Source organism: Danio rerio, chromosome 18, assembly GCF_049306965.1.
Source record: "Danio rerio strain Tuebingen ecotype United States chromosome 18, GRCz12tu, whole genome shotgun sequence".
Classification (NCBI taxonomy): Eukaryota; Metazoa; Chordata; class Actinopteri; order Cypriniformes; family Danionidae; genus Danio; species Danio rerio.
Genome location: NC_133193.1, coordinates 28,802,977 through 28,828,834, shown reverse-complemented (window position 1 = coordinate 28,828,834; position 25,858 = coordinate 28,802,977). Strand labels below are relative to the sequence as shown.

General features: G+C 36.7%; 2 protein-coding genes and 1 long non-coding RNA gene across 11 annotated transcripts in view; 2 read left to right on the top strand and 1 right to left on the bottom strand.

Annotated features, from left to right (window-relative positions):
• Positions 1-359: 359 nt before the first annotated feature.
• LOC141378845 (uncharacterized) lies at positions 360-6,354 on the top strand. Its single transcript, XM_073930352.1, has 2 exons — positions 360-2,037; positions 5,749-6,354. Exon 1 carries the CDS (start codon positions 360-362, stop codon positions 1,413-1,415), a length of 1,056 nt encoding a protein of 351 aa, XP_073786453.1. The 3' UTR covers positions 1,416-2,037; positions 5,749-6,354.
• Positions 6,355-8,443: 2,089 nt separating this feature from the next.
• On the top strand, positions 8,444-12,153 carry LOC137488288 (uncharacterized). Of its 2 annotated transcripts, none has more exons than XR_012394353.1 (6): positions 8,444-8,540; positions 8,849-8,904; positions 9,485-9,544; positions 10,348-10,462; positions 10,727-10,838; positions 11,826-12,153. It is a non-coding gene; the product is annotated as an uncharacterized lncRNA (long non-coding RNA). The 2 variants fall into 2 exon arrangements; XR_012394352.1 differs by having other exon boundaries at positions 9,485-9,969.
• Positions 12,154-22,133: 9,980 nt separating this feature from the next.
• si:dkey-29p10.4 overlaps positions 22,134-25,858 on the bottom strand; it is a 28,639-nt gene continuing 24,914 nt past the window's right edge. For 2 of the 8 annotated variants that reach the window (XR_012394349.1, XR_012394351.1), the window contains exons 8-9: positions 23,784-23,912; positions 22,134-22,663 (exon numbers count right to left, since the gene is read on the bottom strand). Coding sequence is in view for 4 of the 8 variants with exons in the window: in XM_073930349.1 (XP_073786450.1) it covers positions 23,791-23,925 (135 nt within the window). In the remaining 4 variants the exon portion in view is untranslated. Of the gene's footprint in view, positions 22,664-23,783; positions 23,926-25,858 lie in introns of all 8 variants that reach the window. The other 6 variants (XR_012394348.1, XR_012394350.1, XM_073930350.1 and 3 more) reach the window with 4 other exon arrangements.

Genomic DNA, 25,858 nt, shown 5'->3' with positions numbered 1-25,858 from the left:
CCATTTATGCAATGTTTTAACGAGTAACTGGTTTTGTACTTTATAATAAAAACTGTTTGAATGAGTCATAGAGTTCCGATTAAGTTTTGTGGCTATTATTCACTCATCATTATCTGATGGGTTACAATTTGGCGTAGTCGGCAGGATCATTAAAAAAAATATATATATATACATTTATAATTTTTATATACCTTTTTTTTTTCTCTTTTTTTTTTTTGGGCTTCACCATTTATTGTTGGTAAGTAATAGGTAAATGTACTGGTAACAATAGTCGTGCAAGAAGACTGCTGTTTTGATCTCCCTAGAAGTCAATCCTACATTGTTGGCTTGCTGTGACTTCTGCTTGAGTTTGTTCCAGAATGTCTGAAGATCTGCAGCAAGAATTAATGGACCTGCGCGAACAGCTGCGTAGTATGAAGGCATTGAATGATCAGCTAAGAAGTCAAGCCTCACCAAGTGGACATTCGATCAATCCATCGTCCTCTATTAATTCTAATACTCCTCCATCCTCTTTTAACAGGGTGCTGTATGTTCCTAGAGAGCGAAAATGCCCACGTTTTTATGGACAATCTGATCCTTCAGCTGTGAGTCTGGAGGAGTGGATTGAGGAGGCCACTATGTGTATTGAGGGGAGAGGTTGGTCTGAGAGGGAGCAAACATTGTTTTTACTGGATCATTTGGGAGGGGAAGCAAGGATGGAGATAAAGCTACGTCCTGCTGCTGAGAGGGAAAAACCTGAACTGATTTTTAATATTTTAAAGAATATGTATCGGGGTAAACTGACTTTTGTGCAGCTCCAGCAAATTTTTTTTGAGAGGAAACAGCAGGAGGGAGAATCCTTAATGGATTTCTCCCATTCATTAATGTCTTTAATGGAGGCAGTGCGGAGTAGTAATCCATTAGGTGTACCTAATGCTGATCAAGTATTACGAGATCAGTTTGTAGAGCATGTTAGCGATGTAACATTGCGACGTGAACTCAAGCGATTTGTGAGACAAAAGCCTTCTTGTTCTCTCATAGATGTTAGGGGTGAAGCAATTCGGTGGGTGGAGGAAGGAGAAATGGGGTCCACTACGCCAATGTTACAACCATGGTGTAATCGAACACAAGGTAGGGTAGTCCAGTTTGAAACAAAACCCAGGTTGGATAAGTTATCCGAGTTCAGTGAAATTAAAGACATGCTTAGAAGTCAACAAGAGCAAATAGACGTTATTACCAAGTGTCTTAATGAACTTAAGCCTATATCTGAACATGTCAATACCACTTCCCCTAAACCCAATTCTCGAAGGTGCTTGCGCTGTAATAAGCTCGGCCATATTGCCCGATATTGTCGACAGCCTTGGCCGGTTGACGCTAGACCTAGGTCACCGACGGTTAATGTGGTTGAGACCCCTTTGGAAGAGCCTTTAAACTAGTACCCTCTGCTGTCATGAGCCAGACAACAGAAATGGGTAGTGATGGCTCAAAGCTATCTATTCCAGTGTGCCCTTCTGTTTTACAACGTATGGTTGGACAGTGTCCACGCGTGACTGTTCAGATGGGGAAGGTTACTGTTCCTTGTCTTCTGGATACTGGTTCCATGGTGACTACCATAACTGAATCTTTCTTTCTTAGCCATTTTAAACTGTTGGGTGAAGAAACCCTTAAAGAATGTAGTTGGCTCCAGTTGAAGGCTGCAAATGGGTTAGAAATCCCATATGTAGGATACTTTGAGACTGACATGTTGGTGTTGGGACAAACTATCCCAAGAAGAGGCGTTCTGGTAGTTAAAGATCCAGTTGAAACTTCATTGCATCAAGGAAGGGCATCTACACCTGGTCTGCTGGGTATGAATGTTATTGGCCAATGCTACAGTGATTTGTTCGAACAGTATGGCCCAGGATTATTTTCAGCATCTTTAGTTCAACAGGCAGAACCAGGATGGAAAAATGCCCTTCTGCAATGCCAGAGAGTCGAGAATGCCTCTACAGCTGACTCTATTGGTCATGTGCGAGTGCAGTCGGAATATCCAGTGCAGATTCCAGCAGGCACATTAAGGTTAGTACCAGCACTTTGCCCAAAAGGGTTTGGTTATGATAATACAGTTGCATTATTGGAACCACAGGAATCAGGATGTAATGGTTTACCTTCAGGAGTTTTGATTTCCCCTTCCCTGCTCCGTTTATGCCAAGGCATGGTGTTCGTTCCAGTAGTGAATGTTAGTACAATTCCTGTTAGCCTACCACAACGAGCTAGATTGGGAACATTAGTAAGAGCTGAAATGATCCCCTCAAAACCTCAGGGTTTTTCATTTGAAAGGGTGGAGAACACTTTCACCGTTTTGGTTCAGGCTCAGCAAAGCATATCCACAATAGAACTTGATACTAACTTAGAATTACAAGGGCTTGCTGAATCAGAACAAAGACGGGTAAGAGACCTCTTAGGCAAATATAGTGACATTTTTGCAAAAACTGATGGGGATTTGGGATGTACCTCTTTGATCGAACATCAGATCCCCTTATTAGATGACATCCCTGTGCGTCAAAGGTATCGTAGACTTCCCCCAAGTCAGTTGGAGGAGGTTAAAGATCACATTAAGCAGCTGTTGGATGGCCAAGTCATTAGGGAGAGTTGTAGTCCTTACGCTTCACCTATAGTACTGGTTAAGAAGAAGGATGGCTCCTTACGAATGTGTGTTGATTATCGCCAGTTAAACGCCAAGACTCGTAAAGATGCTTTTCCATTACCAAGGATTGAGGAGTCTTTGGATGCGCTGACTGGTGCCAGGTGGTTCTCAACACTTGACTTGGCCAGTGGTTATAATCAGGTTCCGGTAGCAGAAGAAGATAGGTATAAAACTGCCTTCTGCACACCTTTTGGCCTATTTGAGTTTAATAGGATGCCGTTCGGATTATGTAATGCACCAAGCACGTTTCAGCGGCTAATGGAAAGGATTTTTGGTGACCAAAGTTTTCAATCCCTGCTATTATACCTGGACGATGTGATTATTTTTTCTTCCTCCGTAGATCAACATCTGCAGCGCTTGGAATTGGTGTTGAACCGCTTGCGACAACAAAATCTAAAGGTTAAACTCAGTAAGTGCCGTTTCTTTCGTCCTAAAGTCCCCTATTTAGGGCATGTCGTCTCTGCTGAAGGTGTGGGAACTGACCCCGATAAGGTGGCAACTGTGGCAAATTGGAAGCGGCCTGAAAATGTCCAGGAGCTTCGGTCATTTTTAGGATTTGCCAGCTATTACAGACGGTTTATTAAGGGATTTTCGGGCATAGCAGGCCCCCTAAATCGACTAGTCGCAGAAGTCTCCTCTAGTAAAAAGGGAAAGTCTTCAAAGATGTGTGTGAAGAAGAGCTGGACAAAAAATTGTGAGAGTGCATTCCAAACACTGAAAGAGTTGTTAATAAGTGCCCCAATCCTGGCCTATGCAGACTTTAGCAAACCTTTCATTTTGGAAGTGGATGCAAGCCATCAAGGGTTGGGAGCAGTTTTGTCTCAAGACCATCAGGGAACACTTAGGCCTATTGCCTTTGCAAGTCGAGGTCTAAGGCCATCCGAACGGAATATGCAGAATTACAGTTCAATGAAATTGGAATTTCTGGCTTTAAAATGGGCTGTTGCTGACAAGTTTCGAGATTACTTATTGGGACATAAGTGCATAGTGTACACCGATAACAACCCCCTGAGTCACTATCAGACTGCTAAACTTGGAGCATTGGAACAGCGCTGGGTGGGACAATTAGCAGACTTTGATTTGGACGTGAGGTATAAGCCAGGTCGACTTAATGGCAATGCAGACGCACTGTCTAGACAATACACTGAGTCAATGTCTCAGATTTCTGTAACCACATCGATCCCAGAGGCAGTAAGGCATTGTGTCAGTGAGGAAAATCCGGCATTAACCGTGAGAACTATTTCTGCCCTTCCTCTTCAGACGAAAACCAGCCTGCGGGAATGGCAAGAAACCGATCCGGTGATTGGTCAATTTCTTAAGTACTGGGATCGTCAGAGGCCTCCAACGCGAAGGGAGAGGAGTTTTGAGTCTTCGGCAGTGATTGAGCTGGTTCGTCAGTGGCAACGGTTAATAAAGGTGGAGGGTATCTTGTATAGAAGGTATCAAGCCCAAGATGGATTTAAAGAGTTTCGGCAAGTGGTGTTACCTCAGGCTCTACGAGATGAAGTCCTAAGTAGTCTGCATGACAATCATGGCCATCAGGGTGTGGAACGGACGGCCAGTTTGGTTCGAACACGTTGTTACTGGCCTGGTATGTACAAGTTCATTGAAAATTGGTGTAAGCAGTGTCAAAGATGTAATTTGGCAAAGGATGTGCGACCAAAAGTTAGAAGCTTTATGGGTCATCTTAAAGCAGAAAGACCATTGGATATTTTGGCCATCGACTTCACACTTTTAGAACCATCATCTAATGGAACCGAAAATGTTCTAGTCATGACGGACGTCTTTTCAAAATTCACTCAAGCGATACCAACCAAAGATCAAACAGCACAGACTGTGGCACGGATATTAGTGGAGCGTTGGTTTTATTTATTTGGCCTGCCGAGGCAAATCCATTCAGACCAAGGGCGATGCTTCGAGAGTAGAGTCATCCAGGAACTGTGTGAAATATATGGAATTGCGAAAACCCACACAACTCCTTATAGACCTCAAGGAAATGGTCAATGTGAGCGGTTTAACAGGACAATGCATGATTTACTGCGCACCCTTCCTGCTGAAAAAAAGTTCCATTGGCCAGATTTTCTTTCACAAGTTGTGTTCGCTTATAATACCACAGAGCATCAGTCCACTGGTTATTCTCCATATGTTTTGATGTTTGGAGAGGACCCACAATTACCAATCGATTTCATCTTGGGCCAGGATGATTTGCATTCTAGTAGAGAACCTTGGATCGTGCAACATCGAGAGAATTTGGAGAAAATTTATAAGTGTGCTAGAGCCCGATTGAAAGCTGCAGCAGAACAACGAGCTCGACCCAATGATGAAAAGGTACGTCACAATTTTCTGCAAGAAGGTCAATTGGTGTATCGGAAGTCACACAAAAGCAAGGGCAGAAATAAGATTCAGGATGTGTGGGATCCAGTTTTATACAGGATTGTCCGAAGTCCAGATGGTTTAGGCCCTGTATACTCCATATGTCCAGCAGATGGAAGTGGTGAAGTTAAGAGGATACACAGATGTGAGTTGCGGCCGGTCTGTAGTTCTACAGATGATCCTGGGTTGCCCCCTCAAATTAGAGACGAAAAATCTAATTCGGGCGTGGAACCTATCTTTGTTATAGTAGAACCAACAGAAGATGTATGCTCTGAGGAATGTATAGGAAACCCCCAGCCTGATTTAAGCAGGAATTTAAGTGTGGTGCCAACATCTGTTCGGTCTGATACAGAACCAAGACGCACACAGAGATCTACTGCAGGATGCCATCGGAACCCATACCACCTTCCCCAGTCAGCATGCAGTAATGAACAAAGAGCTGTCCCGGTGATGAGGCCATCCAGCAGCCCCCAAGGTTATTTGTTTAGGCCATGGGTGTGAAATGATTTATCGATGGGACATCGATTCAGATTAGGGGGGTGGATTGTGATGGGGCGACGTATGGGCTTGGCACTACATTTCCCATAAGTCCGTAGCAGAGCGTAACGTAGCGTAACAGGTGTCAGTACGCGCTATAAATAGACGCACAACAGCATAGCGTGCTTTTGGTTGTCATTCATTGAGGCTACAAACAAGTGGGTATCAAGCAGAATCCCACCCGTGTTAATGGTGATTGGCCTGGTGACACAGTCGGCAGATTTTAACTGATATACTACTTGTGTGAATTACATTCAAAAGGTTCTCTAAGAAGAAACTCTGGGATGGGTTTTAATTCCTTTCGGTTAGGTCCCGTTATGTAAGGACTAGCACGACTATTGTTACTATTTTTGTTTGTTGATTTAGGTGAAAGGCCCTGTTTGTTGTGTGCTGTGTACAAATATTATTGTAACTTTTTCTTTGGTTTGTTTTGTTACTCTTGTGTGTTAAAGGGCAGCCGCTCGTCTCCTCCGTGGGTGTGACTGGCACTGGTGAGGTGGTGGGACCCTTTAATGGTTTGTGGTGATTTGTGTATATTTTTGGAGTGCTGTGGTTGCTGTAGTGTGATTGCTGTGCTATTGGGAGTTGAGAGCTTCTCATCTGTTGCATCTTCTCACACTTCGTCCTGCCCCGTTGTAGGCCTGAGGTTTGCCCTGAAGGTTTTGTTATTTTGTGTTGCTTACTTTAGCATTCTCTTTTTAAATTGAAATTGCCCCATTTATGCAATGTTTTAACGAGTAACTGGTTTTGTACTTTATAATAAAAACTGTTTGAATGAGTCATAGAGTTCCGATTAAGTTTTGTGGCTATTATTCACTCATCATTATCTGATGGGTTACACATGTCTAGCCGATTATAACCTCGTTTCGCCGGATACATGAGTGATGATGGACACCCTGGAGGTCAGAATCTCCGCTATCGGCAAAGCACGCTTAAAATTTACGCATGATATCTATAAATAAACCACAGATTTGAGTTTGTAAGAACTACATTCTCGCATGAAACACTGTTAAAATTTCATTTCGTGACATATTAAACGCAATATTTATAATATTAGCTGGGCTTTCTCATCCGCCATTACCATTTGCTTGTTGATGTGAAATGAATTCTGGGAGAGAATAAATATATATTGGATGTCAATATATATTTATATATAATTCTCAAAACACTTCAAACGAACTTTATTCTTATTGTCAAGGTCAGATATATGTAATAATTTCGCTGGTAAAGTGAATAAAAAACAAAGTTACTATATTGTAATCAATAGGTGCGTTCGACTTCATGCAGCGCTGTGCAGATCGATCGAAATCTGTCTTAAAGCGGTGCATTCTGGTTAGAAATCTTGTCCGGATTGATGCTGCGCCGACGCCACGTGACTGTCACATGTGGCATCAAAGTACCGCGACAGCGCTCCGAGATCAGACGGCAAACTCAGACCATGCAGCTTCTGAAGAGCGACTGCAGGAGCTTTGATGACGACACCGATATTACACGATTGGCCGAGTTCACCACATGACAACAAACACGTGTATTTCGGGTTTATAATTGGACAAATTCCGATTCAAAAGTTTCAAAACAAACAATTCACTTTTCACAGCCTCTCTATCCTGTACACATCTTGCTAATTAAAAGACTACAAATATTTTACTGCAGTAATCATCTTTTGTTAAATAATCTGGTTATAAAGGTTTGCTTGTTTGCACAGGTTTATTATTAACTTTTTTATACAGACTATTTACTGCATTCATGAACGATTTAAATGATATATTTTAGTGTATATTTTAGTGAATAACCTTAATAAGTCTTACAGACTTGAAATAAGAAAATCATCATCATTGATCCTGCCACCCTAAAGCTCTCTTAACAAATTAAAGTGAAGAACTATTTTATTAAATAATTATAAAATGGTTTTATTTTATATAATATAATATATATTTTATTTCCTGTCTAGCAGTTTAAAGGCTACCTGCCCCTTCTGGGAAACTTCTACATAGCTCACTTATTTTACCTTTTGTTCTTTTCAACACAATCTTTTTGGATTAAAATGCTTTTTTTGAAAATTCATTCATTATCCAAAATAATGTCATTTATTAAGACCTAATCAAAACACCTTGTTTTGCTTTTTACATTGGAAATTTTTATATCTAGAAATGTACATATATGTAAACCCTTTTTTAGCATATTCAAACAAGAAGTATTAGCCTAAAGATTGATGTTTAACTCCTAGAATTTATGCTTATTGCTTTGTATTTAATAGACCTGTTCGTTTTTATGTTTATATTAACCTCTCATTTCCTCTTATTTCTCTCATGCATTTGTTATACATTTTATTCATAATTCTCTCTTATTGTTTAAAAAGGAACTACAGTTTGTAGAGACTGTATTCTGTTTTATTTGTAAATGTTTTGTTGTTATAAATAAACATAACAAAAAAATATGATGACGCCATGTTATCGGTCATCATGACTGCAGCAACTTTGAGTCCCGAAGTGTCCAGCTGTCCGTCTTGACGGCTCCGTTTTCAACTCCGCCCCCGCCTGCGCTCGGCTAATCTCGTTGATCACCGGCTGCAGCTGAGCTTCATGTCGAACGCACCTAATATCACGTTTGCACTGGTTCGGTTCAGCACTCGAGCAACTCTGAATCGTATTGAACCGAATTGAACCGTTTGCTCAGGAATTATTTGATCACACGTGTTCACAAGCACATTCAGCAATATGCAATTAGTGTATAATTAGTGTATAAATGCGTGTGGCCAAGCAGAATGAGAGGGCACCACTTGGGCAGAATAACGAAATAGTAATGAATCATATACAAAAAGGAATCGGTTTTAAGCGGATTCGATTCTTTACTGTTCACTAAGGAGCCGATTCATAGAACCGAACGGACACGACTCGACATGCAGGCAACGGCTCTCCTAATTTGAAATTCACCTGTCGTCTTTCATCCAGCGAATTCATCCTCGGTAAGTGTTTTAAAGTCAAATTCTGTCCGTTAAAGGATTGTTTTATAAGTATTTCTGTGTATTGTGTGTGTAATTTAAAAGAATTAACCAAGTGACATTAGTTGTAGGTTCTTATGTTATGTCACGCTATCCGTTAACAAACGGTATTTTAAACAAGAAATAACAGACGCCAGGCTGTCATTGTAGTGTTTGCGAGGTATTAGATACAGTGAGTTTATCTTGAGTGAGTTTTTGACCATACGTTAAGTTACCTGAAAAAAACATAACTTTAACTTATTGTAACTGCATTAATGAATTCTCTATTTCAGCACAACACTGAGATGAAGGCGAAGTCACCATGAAAAGTTAAACGTTTACCGTTAAGGTATGCTCTGGTCTTCACATAGTCATTATGACTAAGCTATCATTATGGTAACATTTTTCAACTGTAAGTTAGTTATTTAAACTGAACTCATAATGAAATGAGTCTTAACTGTTTTATTAAATGGAGCTGAAAATTAAATGCAGTTGAATTATTTTAAGCTAACGTTAATATTAACAAAATACATATTAATTGTCTATTTCTCTATAATGTTAATGAGCTTGATGTATAGTGTGTCATTAATTGTACATTTAAATTTTGGTGTTCAGGTGTACCTGAGGTGAGTGTACGTTCTGAGTACACAGATATAGGCCAAAGTCATTATCACTATATATATATATATATATCTATATATATATATATATATATATATATATATATATATATATATATATATATATATATATATATATATATATATATATATATATCCATCCTATTCTAAGATAAATTGATGGGGTCAGGGAATGATTTGTGTACCAAAGTATTTTAACCCCATACAGATTGGTATGGTTGTACCATAGATTTAGATTAATTAATGTTAAGTCTTATTTTACTCTTATTATATTTATCTGTTTTTCAGCTACAGTAATTGATGCTGAAAAACTGATGCAACCAATCGCTCCTCACTTGATTATTCAAGGTAATGTTGATGTCTTCCTCATTTTGATTAGATTTTTAAATGTCAAGTTGTTCACAGATTTGTTGTGAGGAGTTTCATGTACAACCTCTTTTTCTTCTTCCAGCAGTTCCTAAGATAAAAAAAATCTGGTGTTAAAACAGCCACGGCTATGCTATTTGCCTATCAAGTGCTGAGTAAATATTAGACAAACATTTTTTTCTATAACTGTTGTCTTTGTGTTTATTAGCAATTTTACTGGGCGTATGTGTTTTTTTTTCTTTTTTTCAAACAGCCTGGAAACTGTATGTTTTGTTCAATATGTTATTTTATGCTATTCATTTTTGTGTTAACATGGATTGCATGTTGAAGCTTTCGTTTTATAGTGGGAAAATGTAAAAGAGAATCACTGAATACAATGGCATAATGATTCTGCTTGTTCAAAGAAGGTACTTGATTTAGTTTTCCTCAAGCGACACATCAGTTTTTATGACTATTGCTTGACACTTGAATTGAAGGGACAGTTCACCCCAAAATGAAAATAATAGCATCTTTGGCATCCTCCACTTGTTTCAAAATAGTTATACATTTAATTTGTTCCGTTGAACACAAACTCGTATTTTTTAAAGAAATTTGGTTCAAATATGGATGTCAATAGTTACTGGTTACTAACATTCTTCAAAATATCTGCTTTAGTGTTTAACAGAAATTTAAATGGATTTAAAACACATGTAGTAATGTTGGGAAAAAAGTAAACTATCCTTTTAAATATTTTATTCTGAGACTTATTTATATATGTCTTGTCTTTTGTCATATTGTCCTTCTAGCTCAGATTGTGATGGACCTGGAATGCGACACCAGTTACTCTTAAGACAACAACCGAATAAAGCACAGATGTGGAGGGATTTGCAGCCAAACTAACTGGAGGGAAGGAACCTTTAGGTAAAAGCACCTGCTTTATTTAGATCTGAAGTATTTTATTTGGCATAGAGATTTATTGTTTTAATTCTAATTTAAAGCAAACAAGGTTGAGCACCCCTGGTCTAAAAGCTCAAAAATGCTGTTTCCGTGATAAGGTTAAATGTAGTTGAGAAATAGATTCATTAGGATCAATGCTTAAAGTAAACATTTTCTTCTCTCTGTAGACCAAACATGTTTACTATCCCTCACATTTTAATAAATTGTTTCTGTTTTTGTTTCTCACAGTGTGGGTGAACATACTACCTGGATGTCCAACAAAGGCTGCACAAGAGCTCATTTGATAGCACATATTCTGTCCTGTCTACATCTCTGATGACCTGGAAGTGCTTCGACATCAGTGAGTAATACATCTTTATATTGCCATGCATACAGGATTTCTGTAAGCTTAGCTTTAATGTTAGTTTCTAATCAGCAGTGACTGTTTTAAAAAATTAAGTATTTAAATTATTCTCAACGTTTTACTGATGCTGTGCACAGTAACGTTATGATGATTTAGTTTGAGGAAATGTCACTAGAGGGTTTGTATAAAAAAAAAAAAAAAAAAAAATTGTATGAAATGACTCGATAAAATGTTTATTTGTCTCGCTGACATGCCATCACTGCTGCATATTAAAATACAGTAATACGAATTGACAGCAGAATATTACCACAAACATTTAATGAAGTAGGCTAGACTGCTCTTTAGTTCTCTACTCAACTTTAACACATTTCCTCGTGTCGCTGAGCCTCTCTGCAGATTTTGCCAAAAATGAATGCTTAGTGATTACTTTGTTTTATGCAAACCAAATATCAGTAACTCATCATTAGCATTATTTAAAAAAATCAAAAGTATCAAAATCAAATCAAAATAAATCAAAATAAAAGTATTTAATTAACATTAGTCACGTTAAATTAGAATATTTTTATTTATTTAATTTTAAATATGTAGCCTCTTAAAGTCAGAATGAACTATGTTTACCCCTCTTAAATCCGTGGAAGCACTAATAGTGTGATCATGGAATCAGATATTCGAGCTATACAGAGTCGGACATTAAGTTAAGATGAGACTTTATTTTTTACACACCTGTGTGGACACGTGACTAGCGATCTTCAAGAACAATGCCCGCTGATCTTTTCCCCATTAACGTTAGTGTAATTGTGAATTGACAACAAACTGTATTTCACCAACAAAAACAATTAAAAAAACTGTTATATATATTATAACTGTTATATATATTTATATATATTTAACAACAGTGCAGTGTTTCGTTTCTGAATGAATTAAATGGTTTGAGGGATGATTAGTTTTTACTTCAGAGATTGATTTTGATTGTCATTTTTGCAGGATCATCAGAAGTGCTGCTGCCCTTTTTCACTGTCCCTTTCCACATCATCTGGCCTTCATCATTTCCTGTCTTGTAGCAGTATTTTCACCTGTTTTTAAAATTGTAATAATTTTTGATGCATTAATTGTTGACTGGTTTTAATGATCAATTGTTTATTAGTGTTCTGTTGCTTTGTTATATTGAATAATTGCTACTGTTTTAGCATGGTTTACACAATAAACCTTTATTGTGAAGTTAAAGTTTCAGTTTCTTTATTTTTCTTGTATTTCTTGAACAGTTAAAATAACACTTGTGCAATTTTTGAACATTTTTACCCATTATAAAGTAACACTATTAAATAAAATAAAATAACATTTAATAACTGTAAAATACTATACAGTAATAATAAAAGTAACGTTAAAATACCGTAGTTCTTCATGGTAAAAATGTACAATAAAATACTGTTTTCAGTTTTGCAGTATGTGTATCACTACTGTAATTGGTGTTACAGTAAAAATCAACAACAGTAAAATGATGTATTACATTTTACAGTAAATGTAATACTAATGTAATTAGTATTACAGTAATGTTACTGTTTTATGAAATACAGCAGCTACTGGATAATTGTTGCCAGTAACTTACTGTTAATTTAACAAGAAATCGTTTACAGTGCACTGAGACAAATGAGATATTGGATGCGAGTTTGAGCAGCTGGAAGAGTGTAGTTTCAATGGAATTTAATATTGCACACAGTATGGGAAAAAAACAAATGAACTGAATTCATTTCACGATGCAGATGTGATCCTTCACTAACTCGGTAGATGCAGAGAACAGTATCAAACAGCCGTGTGTGTAAAGACTATCCAGTCGCAAAATGCTGCGAAAATCCTACACGACGATAATAGTTTGATCAAGGTGTAACATGTCTGTACTGCATTTCAATAGGGCGACTAAAATTGCCACATGATTTCTGTTTAGTTTGATTATGATTTTAGTCAGAATAAGGTCATATTCAAACATCGCTTAATCGGAGACACTTAATCATACACTCTCAAATGTGTGCCTAAAAGGTCCATATTAATACCTCAAGGGTACATATTAGGACTAAAAAGTATAAAAGTGTTCCTCTTAAAGTTTTTAGGTACTAATTTATACTTTTGAGTTACCCATATGGACCCTTTAGGTACAAATGTGATAGCTTGCGTATCTTAGAGTCTATTATTGATGTCCATGTAAACATACTCACTGACATGTAAATCAAACTATTACCGTTGCGTAGGATTTTCGCGACATTTTGTGACAGGATATTTTATACACACATGGCTTTTTGGCACTATACTCTCTCCACCTATCGAGTCAGTAAAGAACCACAGACACATACTGTACACCCATTCAGCAATATCTCGTTTGTCAAAAGGGGCATGCATGAAATGTTTCTGAATGAAAGTGAAACTCCCAAACTACAGTTAAAGTAGACCAAATAAAAATGAAAAATTGCATGAAACTCCGGGGGAAATGTGGATATCGTGGTGACGCGATGACATTAAATGAATTATGTGCCATAACATGTTAAACGGGATCATGAAAGGAACAATCAAAAAGCAACACATGTAAACACCTTGATCATACTATTGTCTTATTCAGATTAAGGCAAATAATTAGATTACTGATGTCCATAGAAAAGTAGTCTGTTTGTGCAGGTCTGTAGTGCATCTTTACAAAGTGATATCGTCAAAGTGATATGCTCAACACAGTTTTTTTTAAGTCATGTAGAATCTCTGTAAATGACATTTGTTTTGACAACATTGCTGCCTCTACTACACTACACTTCATATTTTGCTATTGTTGTGGAAATGAACCCTAAGGTGCGTTTCCACTACAGCGCCAAAAACCACACTCAGTGCTGCTGGAAAAGCTACGACACAACTGCTCTGGAGTGTGTAAAATGTTTTTGTCTGCTGCTATAATGCTTTCTCTGTGCCGCTGTCTGTCCCATAGTGTACTGTGCCGGCGTTCACGCTAAACTTTTATATGAATAAACAAAAAATGCTCTCTGTGCTGCGATCCCAAAGTGCCAGTGAAAATGCGCCATAAGATGGAATATGCAGATATATGCATTTTTTCAAACTAGTTAAATAAACTGAAAATATACTCAAAACATGGGTTGTTGTCAAAGACTCTAGAATACACAAGACAGGTCACTCGTAAAGTTTTCAATGGGGAAAAGTGTAATGGTCAATATGGTGAATGAAGCCCCACCCACTAGTACAGGAGCCAATCAGCTATTGCTATAGACTGACATTTCTCCAGGGGGAAGCTCGGACCAGATGTGTACTTTTTTTTGTGGTGAACAAATGAGATATATCCAGCTGCAGGCCCGCAGAACCACACACGTTTTAGGCACACACAATCTAGGACACACAATCTAGGCAAACCATATACGGCTACGACGCTATATATAATGCTATTTAATAGTGTTTATTAGCTTAATTTTCTAATAACCTTTTAATTAATGATTTCCCACATTTAATACTGTAGTAATTTAATACAACAGTAATAGGAAACAAATAGGAACAAATTAACTATTAATAATCAAAAAAATCTTATATATATATATATATATATATATTGTTTAAATGATTAACTATAGGATAATTTATTTTAAAGTGACATATTATTGTTTGCTTTTTATATTTTACAGCAAAGTGATTTTAACCAAGTATGATAATATTAAGAGCTTGAATTAGTTTATTACACTTAATCCAACAATTAGACGGTCTGTTTTCTTTGTGTATATGGACACAGGAATGAAGTCATACGTGTCTTTAACCAATTATTTTTATTTTTGAGTTCAGAAACTGCAGAGATGTTTAAATGATCGTTACGATATAATAATAATAATGACTGAAATGGGAAACCATATTTGTGAAATTCAATAGGTGGCGATAATGCTAAAGAGTTAGTTACCATATATGGTTTGCTTAGATTGTGTCCTAGATTGTGTGTGCCTAAAACGTGTGTGGTTCTGCGGGCCTGCAGCTGGATATTATTGGAACAAATGCACTGGAATCTCAGAGAATACCAGCGAATACTTGCTTCACATACATAAATATATCCACATAAAGCTTGAAATCTGTACTTTTAAATGAACAAAGTGCACTTGATAACAAAAGTTTTCTGGTTTTGTAATCCGTATGAAACGAACACGAGGTACAGTCTACCATGTCAAATGCACATCACATGACAGCAACTACTCGAACGCCTACTAACTTGTAAACAAAGAATCGCTGTTATTTCTGGTGGACATTCACCATCAAGCCCAAGTTGCGAATTACTCCAGAAGAGCAGCGCAATCAGACAAAGTATTATTTACAGCATAATAGTGTGTAGAACGGTCATAAATGAGGTTGGTGTCGTGATCTCCCTGAAAACATGCCGATTTTGTTCGATTTGAACATTTAAACAACACTTATGAGACAGCTGTTTCATTTTATTGGTGATTCTAAATATGTAATGTAAGCTTGGCTAACAGTTTTGGAGAAATTTATATTTTCTCATTCAGACAGATTTTTAAAGATGGTCGCCGAGTAAAATGACTTGCCTTATAGGGACATTGGTTGTTGTATTGTTGAGAGTGGTGATGGTTGCAACATGAGGCAGTTGCAACAAGACTTATTTCTCCATTCAGAAATGAGCTAGAGCAATGATATTCATACAACCAGAGATGTACAGTATAAAGTACTAGACTCAGACTTAAGTAAAAGTTCAAGTGCTCTATCAAAAAATGACTTGAGTAGAAGTTGAAGTGCTCTTTAAGCACCATACTTAAGTGGAAGTATATTTTTGTACTTAAGTATTGCAAGTAGTTTATTTCAAAATTTACTACTCAAGTACTGAAAGTAAAAGTGCAAGCATTGTGTAATGTAGTTATTAAAGAAAGCAGTCAAAAGACATATTGTTTTTTTCTTTTTCTTTTTTGGGGGGACGTGATTAAGCAGAATAAAAAGAAACATGGCTTACGTAACTGTTTTTTTCTCGTGCTTGAACCACAGATCTTACAGAATATAACAGGTTTAACACACCTTTCAAAGCTGTGTCACAAAAACACTCAGTAATCCACTCAAAATGCTATTAAAATCCATTTTTGGATCGCAAATTACCGATTGTAAATGCTGTAAACAAAACTTCTAAACATTCTACCAGAAGACGCTGGTCACTATGACGCCCTCCAAGCAGCAGCCAAGAAAAAGGTCTACAATGAGTAGGGTTGTGAATCTACACTGGTCTCACGGTTTGGTTTGGTTACGATTATCATGCTATCTGTTTACTTCAATTTGATATCTCAGTGCATCTCAGTGCATTGACGATACTTTCCATTCATAATTAGATTTCTTCTTCACAACACAATAATTTCTTTTATTAAAATCTATAAATATATTTATATATTATTTATAATACTTTTTTTTTTCTTTAATACAGCAGTAGGATATATGAACTTTACCTTTAATTTGACCTGCTGAAAGAAAACACTCTTTCTGAATGCATCATAACTAATAAACTAATGTAAATATGATCCCGCTTGCTTTTTGAGTGCTGACAGGCGAGGTCTTACACCCTTATGATTTGTCATTGTCTTCACCTATTTAACAGAAAGGGCTGCGATTGGCTTTAGAAATGAAATCACTGTTCACAGCTGGTGGAAAGAACAGCCGTGGTTACAGTCTATATGTGCATAATATGCAGTTATCACAGATAATCCGTAATAGACATAGTGGAAAAAACCCGCACCACAGGCATGTTAGTGTCTGGATCCACAAGTATCGCTTTTACACCTAAGAGGATAGGAAAGGTTACCTCACAAACAGGCCTATGGGTCAAATGTCCAAATTGAGAGGGAGAGGTAAAGATTGAGTTTTACAGCATTTCTCACTATAGTAGTGAAATAGTGGCTCGTGTGCTGTGCCGCATTTATTGTAGTAAGAGCGTGATTTACTCGCCCACGCCTCCTTAGCCATAGTATTCTACTGCGACATCGTGCATAGGAGATAAATGACATCAGTAATAACCGGTTATGATCCATTACTGAACCGATATCGATCATTTTGACACCCCTTGTAACAAGTAACGATACAGCACATAAAAAATCTATCAGAGTAAAAGTATTAAACTCATTGAAAATTTGTACTGAAGTAAAAGTGGAAGTAGGAGAAAAGAACAATACTCCAGTTAGTACAGATACAGCCTTTTAGTACTTAAGTACATTAGTGACGTAATTCTACTTCGTTACTATCTATCTCTGCATGCAACATATTCTCAGTTAGACCCTTCTTCAATCTGAGAGCAATCAGCCATATGTGACCATTCCTTCAGTGTAAAACTCATTTTTAGCCTTAAAAAAACTTGAATACTGTCTAATCTGATTTTGTAAAACATTATTCATTTGTTCAATTTAAATCACTGTTTTCTTAGCTTTAAATTGGTATAGCCATCAAGCGTTAAAGCTAATGTAGTATAGAGTTTAATCAGGGTTGAAAGAGTTAGGATAGTTGCAATTACTGTTGCAACTGTCCCCAATGACAAAAATCATTTAAAATCATGCCATATTAACAATGTACAATTTTAATTTTATTACAGTTTCAATGTAATTTAATTTGAAAAAAAATATTAATTCATTTTAAAGTAAAAAACATTTTGTTTAGCTTTGTAGACCTGATAATTGGTTGTTGCTTGTTAAGTATTAGATTTAGTGCTTACCAAAAATGTTTTTAATACCATCTAACCTGATGTTTTAGATTTTTTTTATTACATTTTAATGAATGTTGTAACTGTCTCCCTACTCGAGTTTAGTCGTTTGACTTTGTCTTTTCAAGTTTAAATATTGCATATATTATTATTTGTACACATATTATAGCAATGTGGATTGGTGTAATGCCTGGGTTTACTATAGGACTACAGGATTATAAAAACATGTCGATTAATTACTAACACTTACATGGATGAACACAGGAACACCATGGGGGGAAAACAGACATCAATCTTCTTTGGCCTTAGTCCCGTATGGTTGCGGGGTCGGCTCTTTGGAACAAGTCCTCCATTTAGACTTGTCCATATGATAACGACTTTTTTTACACATTCCGGCCAGCCTGTCGTCTGGGCCTGCCACCCTTATACACTCATACACTATGGACAATTTAGCCTACCCATTTCACCTGCAGCATGTCTAGGCTATGGGGGAAACCGGAGCAGCCGGTGGAAAGCCACGTGAATGCAGGAAGAACATGCAAACTCCTCACAGAAATGCCAACTGAGCCAAGGTTCGAACCAGCGACATTCTTGCTGTGAGGCGACAGCACTACCTACTGCGCCACTGCTTCGCTGAAAACAGACATCAATATAGACAGAATACAGGACAATGAAATAAATAAATGAATGAAGAGGTATATATACACATGAACATAATGACACTGATGATACACAGGGGATAAACACAGGTGAAGGTGATGAACATAAACTAATGGCAGGAACTAGAACAAAGAAGCACATGGGTATGGTCACATGACAAAAACAAACACCCACGGACCACAGGACCTGACAATGGGTGTCCAATAAAAGTTATTTATTAATTGGTTTATGATAAAAATAAAAAAAAATCAGGTTTCACAAAAATTGTCTCTGAAAATCTGAAGGAAAAGCAAAAAGTGTTGCAACTGTCCAAACTCTCCCCTACTTAAATGTGGGTTGTTTTGGGGAAAGTTTGCCCAATTAGTTTAACTTGATTTATAAAATGTTTTAATTTTGTTTCCATCAAAACAAAATGAATACTCATGGCTCATGATTATGCATTAAGTTTTTCTAAAACAAATGAATTGATCTGTGGAAAAAAAGAACTTAAAATAATTTTTCCTTTTTTTCTTATTAGTTTCTCTCAGATGTACATCACAATACAAAAAATGAACCTATTTCCTTGTTATTTTAATCATTCTTGTAGGATTTTGGAACCTGCGCTCCAAGTTAAACTAGCTGGAGAAGATTTCATACAAAGTGCACACTGTGTTCTAAGTGTCAAGTCACACTGAGGACAGTGTCAGAAGTCTTGTCCTTTGAGAGAGGTTTTGGAATATGTACATTAGCCAGCTGGCCATGTGCTACGTCCCTGGCCATCTGTGGTAAACTCTGAAATGAACATCCTCATGGGAACAACTGTGATAATTGAAGAAAATGATGAGGCCATGAGTCAAATCACTGGAAAAAAAGAAAATAAAAAAATATGGTCTGCCTTAATGGTACTGAAAATAGACTGAAAGCCCAGACAAAAGCTGCCTGTGGTATGCACTGCCGTAAGGTATAGCATGGATGTGGAGCAGTCAAAGGGACTGTTGCCAAGGGAACCGTCTTTAGATAGTATATATGAGGATGTTTTATACACACATCCAAACAACCAAAAGCATCCTAAGGGCTTCTTAAGGACATGAGGATATGTCATTTAGCAATGTAACAAATTTACACCACGAAAATGCTATTCAGTTTCAGGTTGAATTCAAGATGTTACAGCAATTTCTGAGTAATATATTTAATCTACATATATATATATATATGTAGATTAGTTTAGTTGTAGATGTTTAGTTGCTGCTAATTGGATAAGTCTACATAATTTTAAAATGACCTCATAGAGTTGACAGACTTTGATGTTGGCTTGACATGTTAACATAATGTTAGCAGTTAGTGTGTTTCTAATATGAATAAGCAAGTATGCCTTCTACCCTTAGAAAAAACAACTGCAGTAAATTGAAGTTAAACTGCAGTATAGCTGCAGTACAACATTAGTATACAGAAGTATAACTGCAGTAAAATTAAGTACAATTACAAAATTGTAACAATACAGTCCAACAGCAGTATAAGTTGCAGTAAACTGGAGTAAAAACAATTAAAACTCTGTCTGTACTTGTGCTGCTGTGGTGTGGTATGATCACTGCACTTGTGTTCCAAGAGGTTTGTTCTTCGACATCTTCCAAGAATATTTTGTACTTTTTTCAGGGATGTTTTTTGGATTCAAGTAGTTTTCTAATATGACTTTTAGCAGTTTATTTGTAGAAACAAAACATATAAAATAACTGCAGTGAATTGAACAGTACAACAGCCTATATACAAGTGTCAAAATTTACTGCAACTGCAAAATTGCAGTATAATGAGGCACTGGACAATAAAGTGATATGTTATAAAATGTATTGGACATATACATGAGTTGTTATTATGTATTGCAGTATTGCAGATGTATTTCTGTAGTTATTTATACTTCTGAAAAGTGCATTATACAACATATTGTGGTTGTACTTCAGCAATACAACTGAAGTACTGAAACCTCATTTGGAAATCATTGTCCACTAAGCAGGAAAATTAGTAATTGCACTGCAGTTGTATTGTAGAAGTACTTCAGTTGTATTGAAGTAGCAGTACTGCATTATATCATGCATTATATCAGTTGTAGTTCTTTAATACTATTGCAGTAGTTGTATTGCGGCTGTACTGTAGTAGTACTGCAGTTGGTTAAATTGTGCTATACTTCAGTTGTATTTCAGTAATACAGCAATTTACTTAAAAAATGCAGTTTTTTCGTGTCCAAATCACTGCACTTTTTTATAGAAGTTAACTAAAGCCTGTATTCTTAAAAAAAAGGGGTAAGGGTAGCAACAACTAGCAAGCTGTTTAAAATAAAAACTTTGTTTTTATGATAGCATATGCCAAAATATTTTTAAGAAGAATTAGCATGTTGTTAGCTTTTGTAAAACTTTAGTGTCTAGCGTGAATTAAGATGTTGCGAACATGTTGTTAGCATGTTTATAGCATGAATTTTCATGTTGCTAGAATTAATAACCCAAATGATGTTAAACAGAGCAAGGGGACTTTCAAAGTATGTATAATAATATTTTTTTCCTCTGATAAAAGTCTTATTTGTTTTATTTCAGCTTGAATGAAAGCAGTTTTTAAAGCAATTTTAAGGTCAATATTATTAGCCTCTTTAAGCTATATATATTTTTTGATAGTCTACAGAACAAACTATCGTTATACAATAACTTGCCTAATTACCCTAAACTGCCTAGTTAACCTAATTAATCTAGTTAAGCATTTAAATGTCAAATCCTTTAAGCTGTATAGAAGTGTCTTGAAAAATATCTAGTCAAATATTATTTACTGTCATCATGTCAAAGATAAAATAAATCAGTTATTAGAAATGAGTTATTAAAACTATTATGTTCAGAAATGTGCTGAAAAAACTTAAACTCAACAAGTTGGTAACTTCCAACAGACATAAAAATTAAAATGATTAATAATGACTGTAGCCTGATTTACAAGAAAACACATTTTCTACTTTGAAAATTGACATTTAATTTAACATTTTCTTTTCTTTGAGAAATTTACCGACAAATTCTCCAATAGAATAGTTTGAAATTTGTTTCTATTTTCTTTTTTAATCTTTCTTTTTTTAATTTTTATTAATTTCCAAATATATCCATTTACAAACCCTATAACCCTTACCTAGAATTATAGGTGACCATAGATTATTCTTTTTTTTATCTAGCTTGATCTCGGAATTAATCTAGATTAATCTAGATAAAATGGCTCATTTTAATTCTGCCAAAGGAATTCAGATTATGTGTGCTACCCAAATAATTCGTTTTTGAGAACGTGTTTCTCAAGCCAGGTGGCGCATAAGACCAGGGGCTCACCTCCTGTTTTCAAAATGCATCACAAACTGCTTGAGAAACTGTTCTACTATGATAATTGGTGATATGAATAAACTGTTCAATAGGATGTACTTGTGTTTACTAACTGTTTATTCAATTAAACTTGAATTTTAAACTTTAGACCTACATAAGCTGGAAACACCGATTTTTGGTCACCTTAATCTGACTAAACTGAAATAAACTGAAATGGAATTAATGGATGCTTATATTAGTGGCATTATTCAAGTAAACACCGCAATCAAACTATTACTGGCATGTAATTTTCCCACAAGATCCACACACGCAGCTGTCAGTAAAGGATCGCGCGCACACACGCACACACACACATCGCGAAATGCGGAAGTTTTTTCTTTCCATTTGGCTTTATTAAATTCCATATTAGTCTCCCCAGTCCTTACTCCTAAAATATCCACGCTAAAATATCAAGGTGAAAGTCATCATAGCTTGCGGAGAACCAGCCTGATCTCACAAGGAAACGTAAGTAGGCCTATTTACGTTTTGTCAGTTTAGAGGTTAATTCAGGAGTTCATTAGTATGAAAATGTACGATTTTAAAAAGGAGGCGTGACACCTAACCCCACCCCTAACCGCAAATCAAATCACTTTATTGTCACATCAGCAGCACGTGTGCTATGATAAGTGGAAAGCTTAGGTGCTGGCTCCACAAAATACAGATAGTGCAACGAGTACAACAACAGTGCAAAACACAAACAGTGCAAACAAAACGACAGTGCAAAATGGAGACAGTGCAAATACAAAGACAGTGCAAAATACAGACAGTGCAAATACAATGACGGTGCAAATAAAACGACAGTGCAAAATACAGACAATGCAAAATACAACAGCATACCCCCCCCCCCTTCCAAAAAAAAAAAATAAAATAAAAAAAATAAAACAGGACAATGTAAAATATAAAATTGACAGCAATATGAATAGGTGTACACATAGTTGAGGGCAATATTGTTTTAAGTATTGATTGGTTAAAGTGCAGTGCATGCTACATATTGATGGTGTGCAAGGTGTGGAAGAGTTTCTGTGGGGTGTGTTAAGTGTTCATCAGCCTGACTTTCCTTCAGTTTGCTGGTGCTTGACCGGATGCTGCAGTAGAACCGTCTGCTTGAGGGTAGCAGAGAAAAAACAAACAAAACATAGATGTTAATTACTTCTTAAATTACAATTATTTGGAGAAACAGCAATGTAAAAATAATAATAACAAAATATAAAACCAAAACAAAAGATTTAATAAACAAAAATGTATATCATTCCACGTATCATCTAAGAGTAGACTACCAAGGTCCTCCTCCCAGGCTTATAATGTCATCTATGGAGGAAGATGTCTGATTTTACATCACCTTATCTAAGTGAAAAGTGTCTATTTAATGTATTATTGGGGGGCATGGTTTGAAAATCTGGCAGAAGTGATTTAACATCATTCCTTACTTTCAAGAATCTAAAAAATCTGATTTGTTGAGAGAGAATTGTGACATTAACTGTTCAAAAGAAGCAAATACATTGTCCATAAACAAATCTTTAACGATTTGATCCTTTTATCTGACCAAATTCTAAATGAGTTATCCTACATTGAAGGCAAAAAAGGTGATTGTGGGCATTCATTTATTCATTTTCTTTTTGGCAAGGCCCCTTTAATCTGGGATGGCCACAGCGGAATGAACCGCCAACTTATCCAGCATAAGTTTTACGCAGCGGATGCCCTTCCAGCTGCAACCCATCACTAGAAAACACCCACACACTCTCATTCACACACTACGGACAATTTAAGCATACCCAATTTACCTATGCCACGTCTTTGAACTTGTGGGGGAAACCAGAGCACCCGAAGGAAACCAGAGTACCCGGAGGAAACCCATGCAAATGCGGGGAGAACATGCAAACTCCACACAGAAATGCCAACTAACCCAGCTGAGACTCGAACCAGCAACCGTCTTGCTGTGAGGTGACAGCACTACCTAATGCGCCATCGCGTCGCCTGATTGTGGGCAATAGGACTTTCTTTTTAAGCAAGAAGCCTAATAAAGCTTCTCTTCTCCCGTTGCATCAGATTCATAATAAAATTATAGATCTAGCCTCAAGTGCATTTCCTTTACTCTGGAATGACATAACAAATGAAGGAGTAGTGAAGGAGTAGCATCTCAGCAGGACGGAGTGTCTCATCTGGTTTGGTGAGTGTAAATGTGTGTGTAAGCAGCTGTAAGTGAGTGACGCTGTGCTTCTGCACCTGTTCCTCAGGCTGTATGGAGTGCACAGGCAGCTGCCAGCAAAATGACCCCTGACGAAATGTCTGCTTCACTGAGATACTCCTTGCTTGGGGCACTGGTCCGTTTCCACGCCAGAGCACCTAGTTCGCCTGTAGAGAAAATCTGATGAAAATGTGGATGGTAAACTTCAGTGGGACTTATTCAGTAAAATCTCACAAAATCCTGTCAAGTTGATGCCTGGGTTTTATTTAGTCTCCAAAGCAGAAAAAGATATGAAATTTTGCATCTTATTATTTTAAAGAACCAGGTCACGACTTTAGTTGAGGGGCCACAGACATGATGATTTCATAAAAAACTGATGCTTATAATGATGACTAATGTGTTTAGATATCAACAGAAGTTATGTGCTGAGATTGGCCAGAGTTGTTGGGGTCTGTCTATTTACCTGCAGGCCACTAAACAATAAATTAACTTGCTTTAATAAGATATACTGATGGCGACGCAGTGGCACAGTAGGTAGTGCTGTCGCCTCACAGCAAGAAGGTCGCTGGTTCGAGCCTCACCTGGGTCAGTTGGCATTTCTGTGTGGAGTTCTCCCTGCATGTTCTCCCTGCATTCACGTGGATTTCCTCCGGGTGCTCCGGTTTCCCCCACAGTCCAAAGACATGCGGTACAGGTGAATTATGTGAGCTAAATTGTCCGTAGTGAATGAGTGTATAGATGTTTCCCAGAGATGGGTTGCAGCTGGAAGGGCATCTGCTCCATAAAAAAATGTGCTGGATAAGTTGGTGGCGACCCCAGATTAATAAAGAGACTAAGTCAAAAAGAAAATGAACGAATTGATATTTTATACTTAAAAAAGTTTTATTTTCATAATCAATTTTCCTTTTTTTTATTTCAATTTTAAATGCATAATTAATCAAAAACACATGTTTTTGTATGAATGGACATGCATACTGTATTCTATAATAATTCAAATCAATATACCTATTCAACTGAATATAATATTTCTCTTACATTTTATTTCACTTCCATGCGTCGAAGTTGGCCTATTGTAATGTTTAATTTGGCCCCCCATCCCATCTGAGAATGATGAAGTGAGTCGGGACAAATGTCTTTGTCATTTCATCGTTTGTTTTATTGCCTAGCTACAAAAAAAGCAAACTAAAATTAAATGTTTCAATTAAACGTAAATGAATATGAGTTTCTAAAAAAGTAAATGCTGTCATCAGACAAGCAGAGTACAATGCAGAAGACATCAACAAGCAAAGCAAGTCTAAAACTAATGTAACTAATGTTTTTACTGTAATAAGTACATTATTAAATGTAAAATATTTATACTGTATTAGTATAAAGCAATGTGTTCTATTTATTTTAAATATTACTTAATAAATTTGGAAATTTACCATGGCAAATATATTTACCTTCAGCTTACTAGCCTCAATAAAGAAAAACCTGTCTAAATAGATTTATATATTTATATTGCATACTTTGTGATTAGAAACACCAACCACATCAAAAATTATTTTTTAGAAATCTACATAACTCACGTGAATGACCTAATTCGAGATGAAAACGACAAATTTCACCAAAACGTTGTGAAAATCCAGCCGTTTTTGTAATATTATTACTCATTCATTTTCTTTTTGGCAAAGTCCCTTTGGGGTCACCATAGCAAAATGAACCGCCAACCTATTCAGCATATGTTTAACGGAGCAGATGCCCTTCCAGCCGCAACCCATCACTGGGAAACACCCACACACTCTTATATTCATAAATTCACACACATATACTTCGACCAATTTAGTTTATTCAATTCACCTAAAGCGCATGTCTTTGGACTGTGGGGAAAACCGAAGGAAACCCACAACAACATGGGCAGAACATGCAAACTCCACACATAAATGCCAACTGACCCAGCCGGGACTCGAACCAGCGACCTTCTTGCTGGGAGGCAATCGTGCTGCCCCATATTATTATTATTAATGTTAAGCATTCTGACACTGTTTAATGCACATTAAGCTCATTTCTAAATTAATATTACTGTGTATTATACAGTGTGTGTGTGTGTGTGTGTGTGTGTACATATACAGTT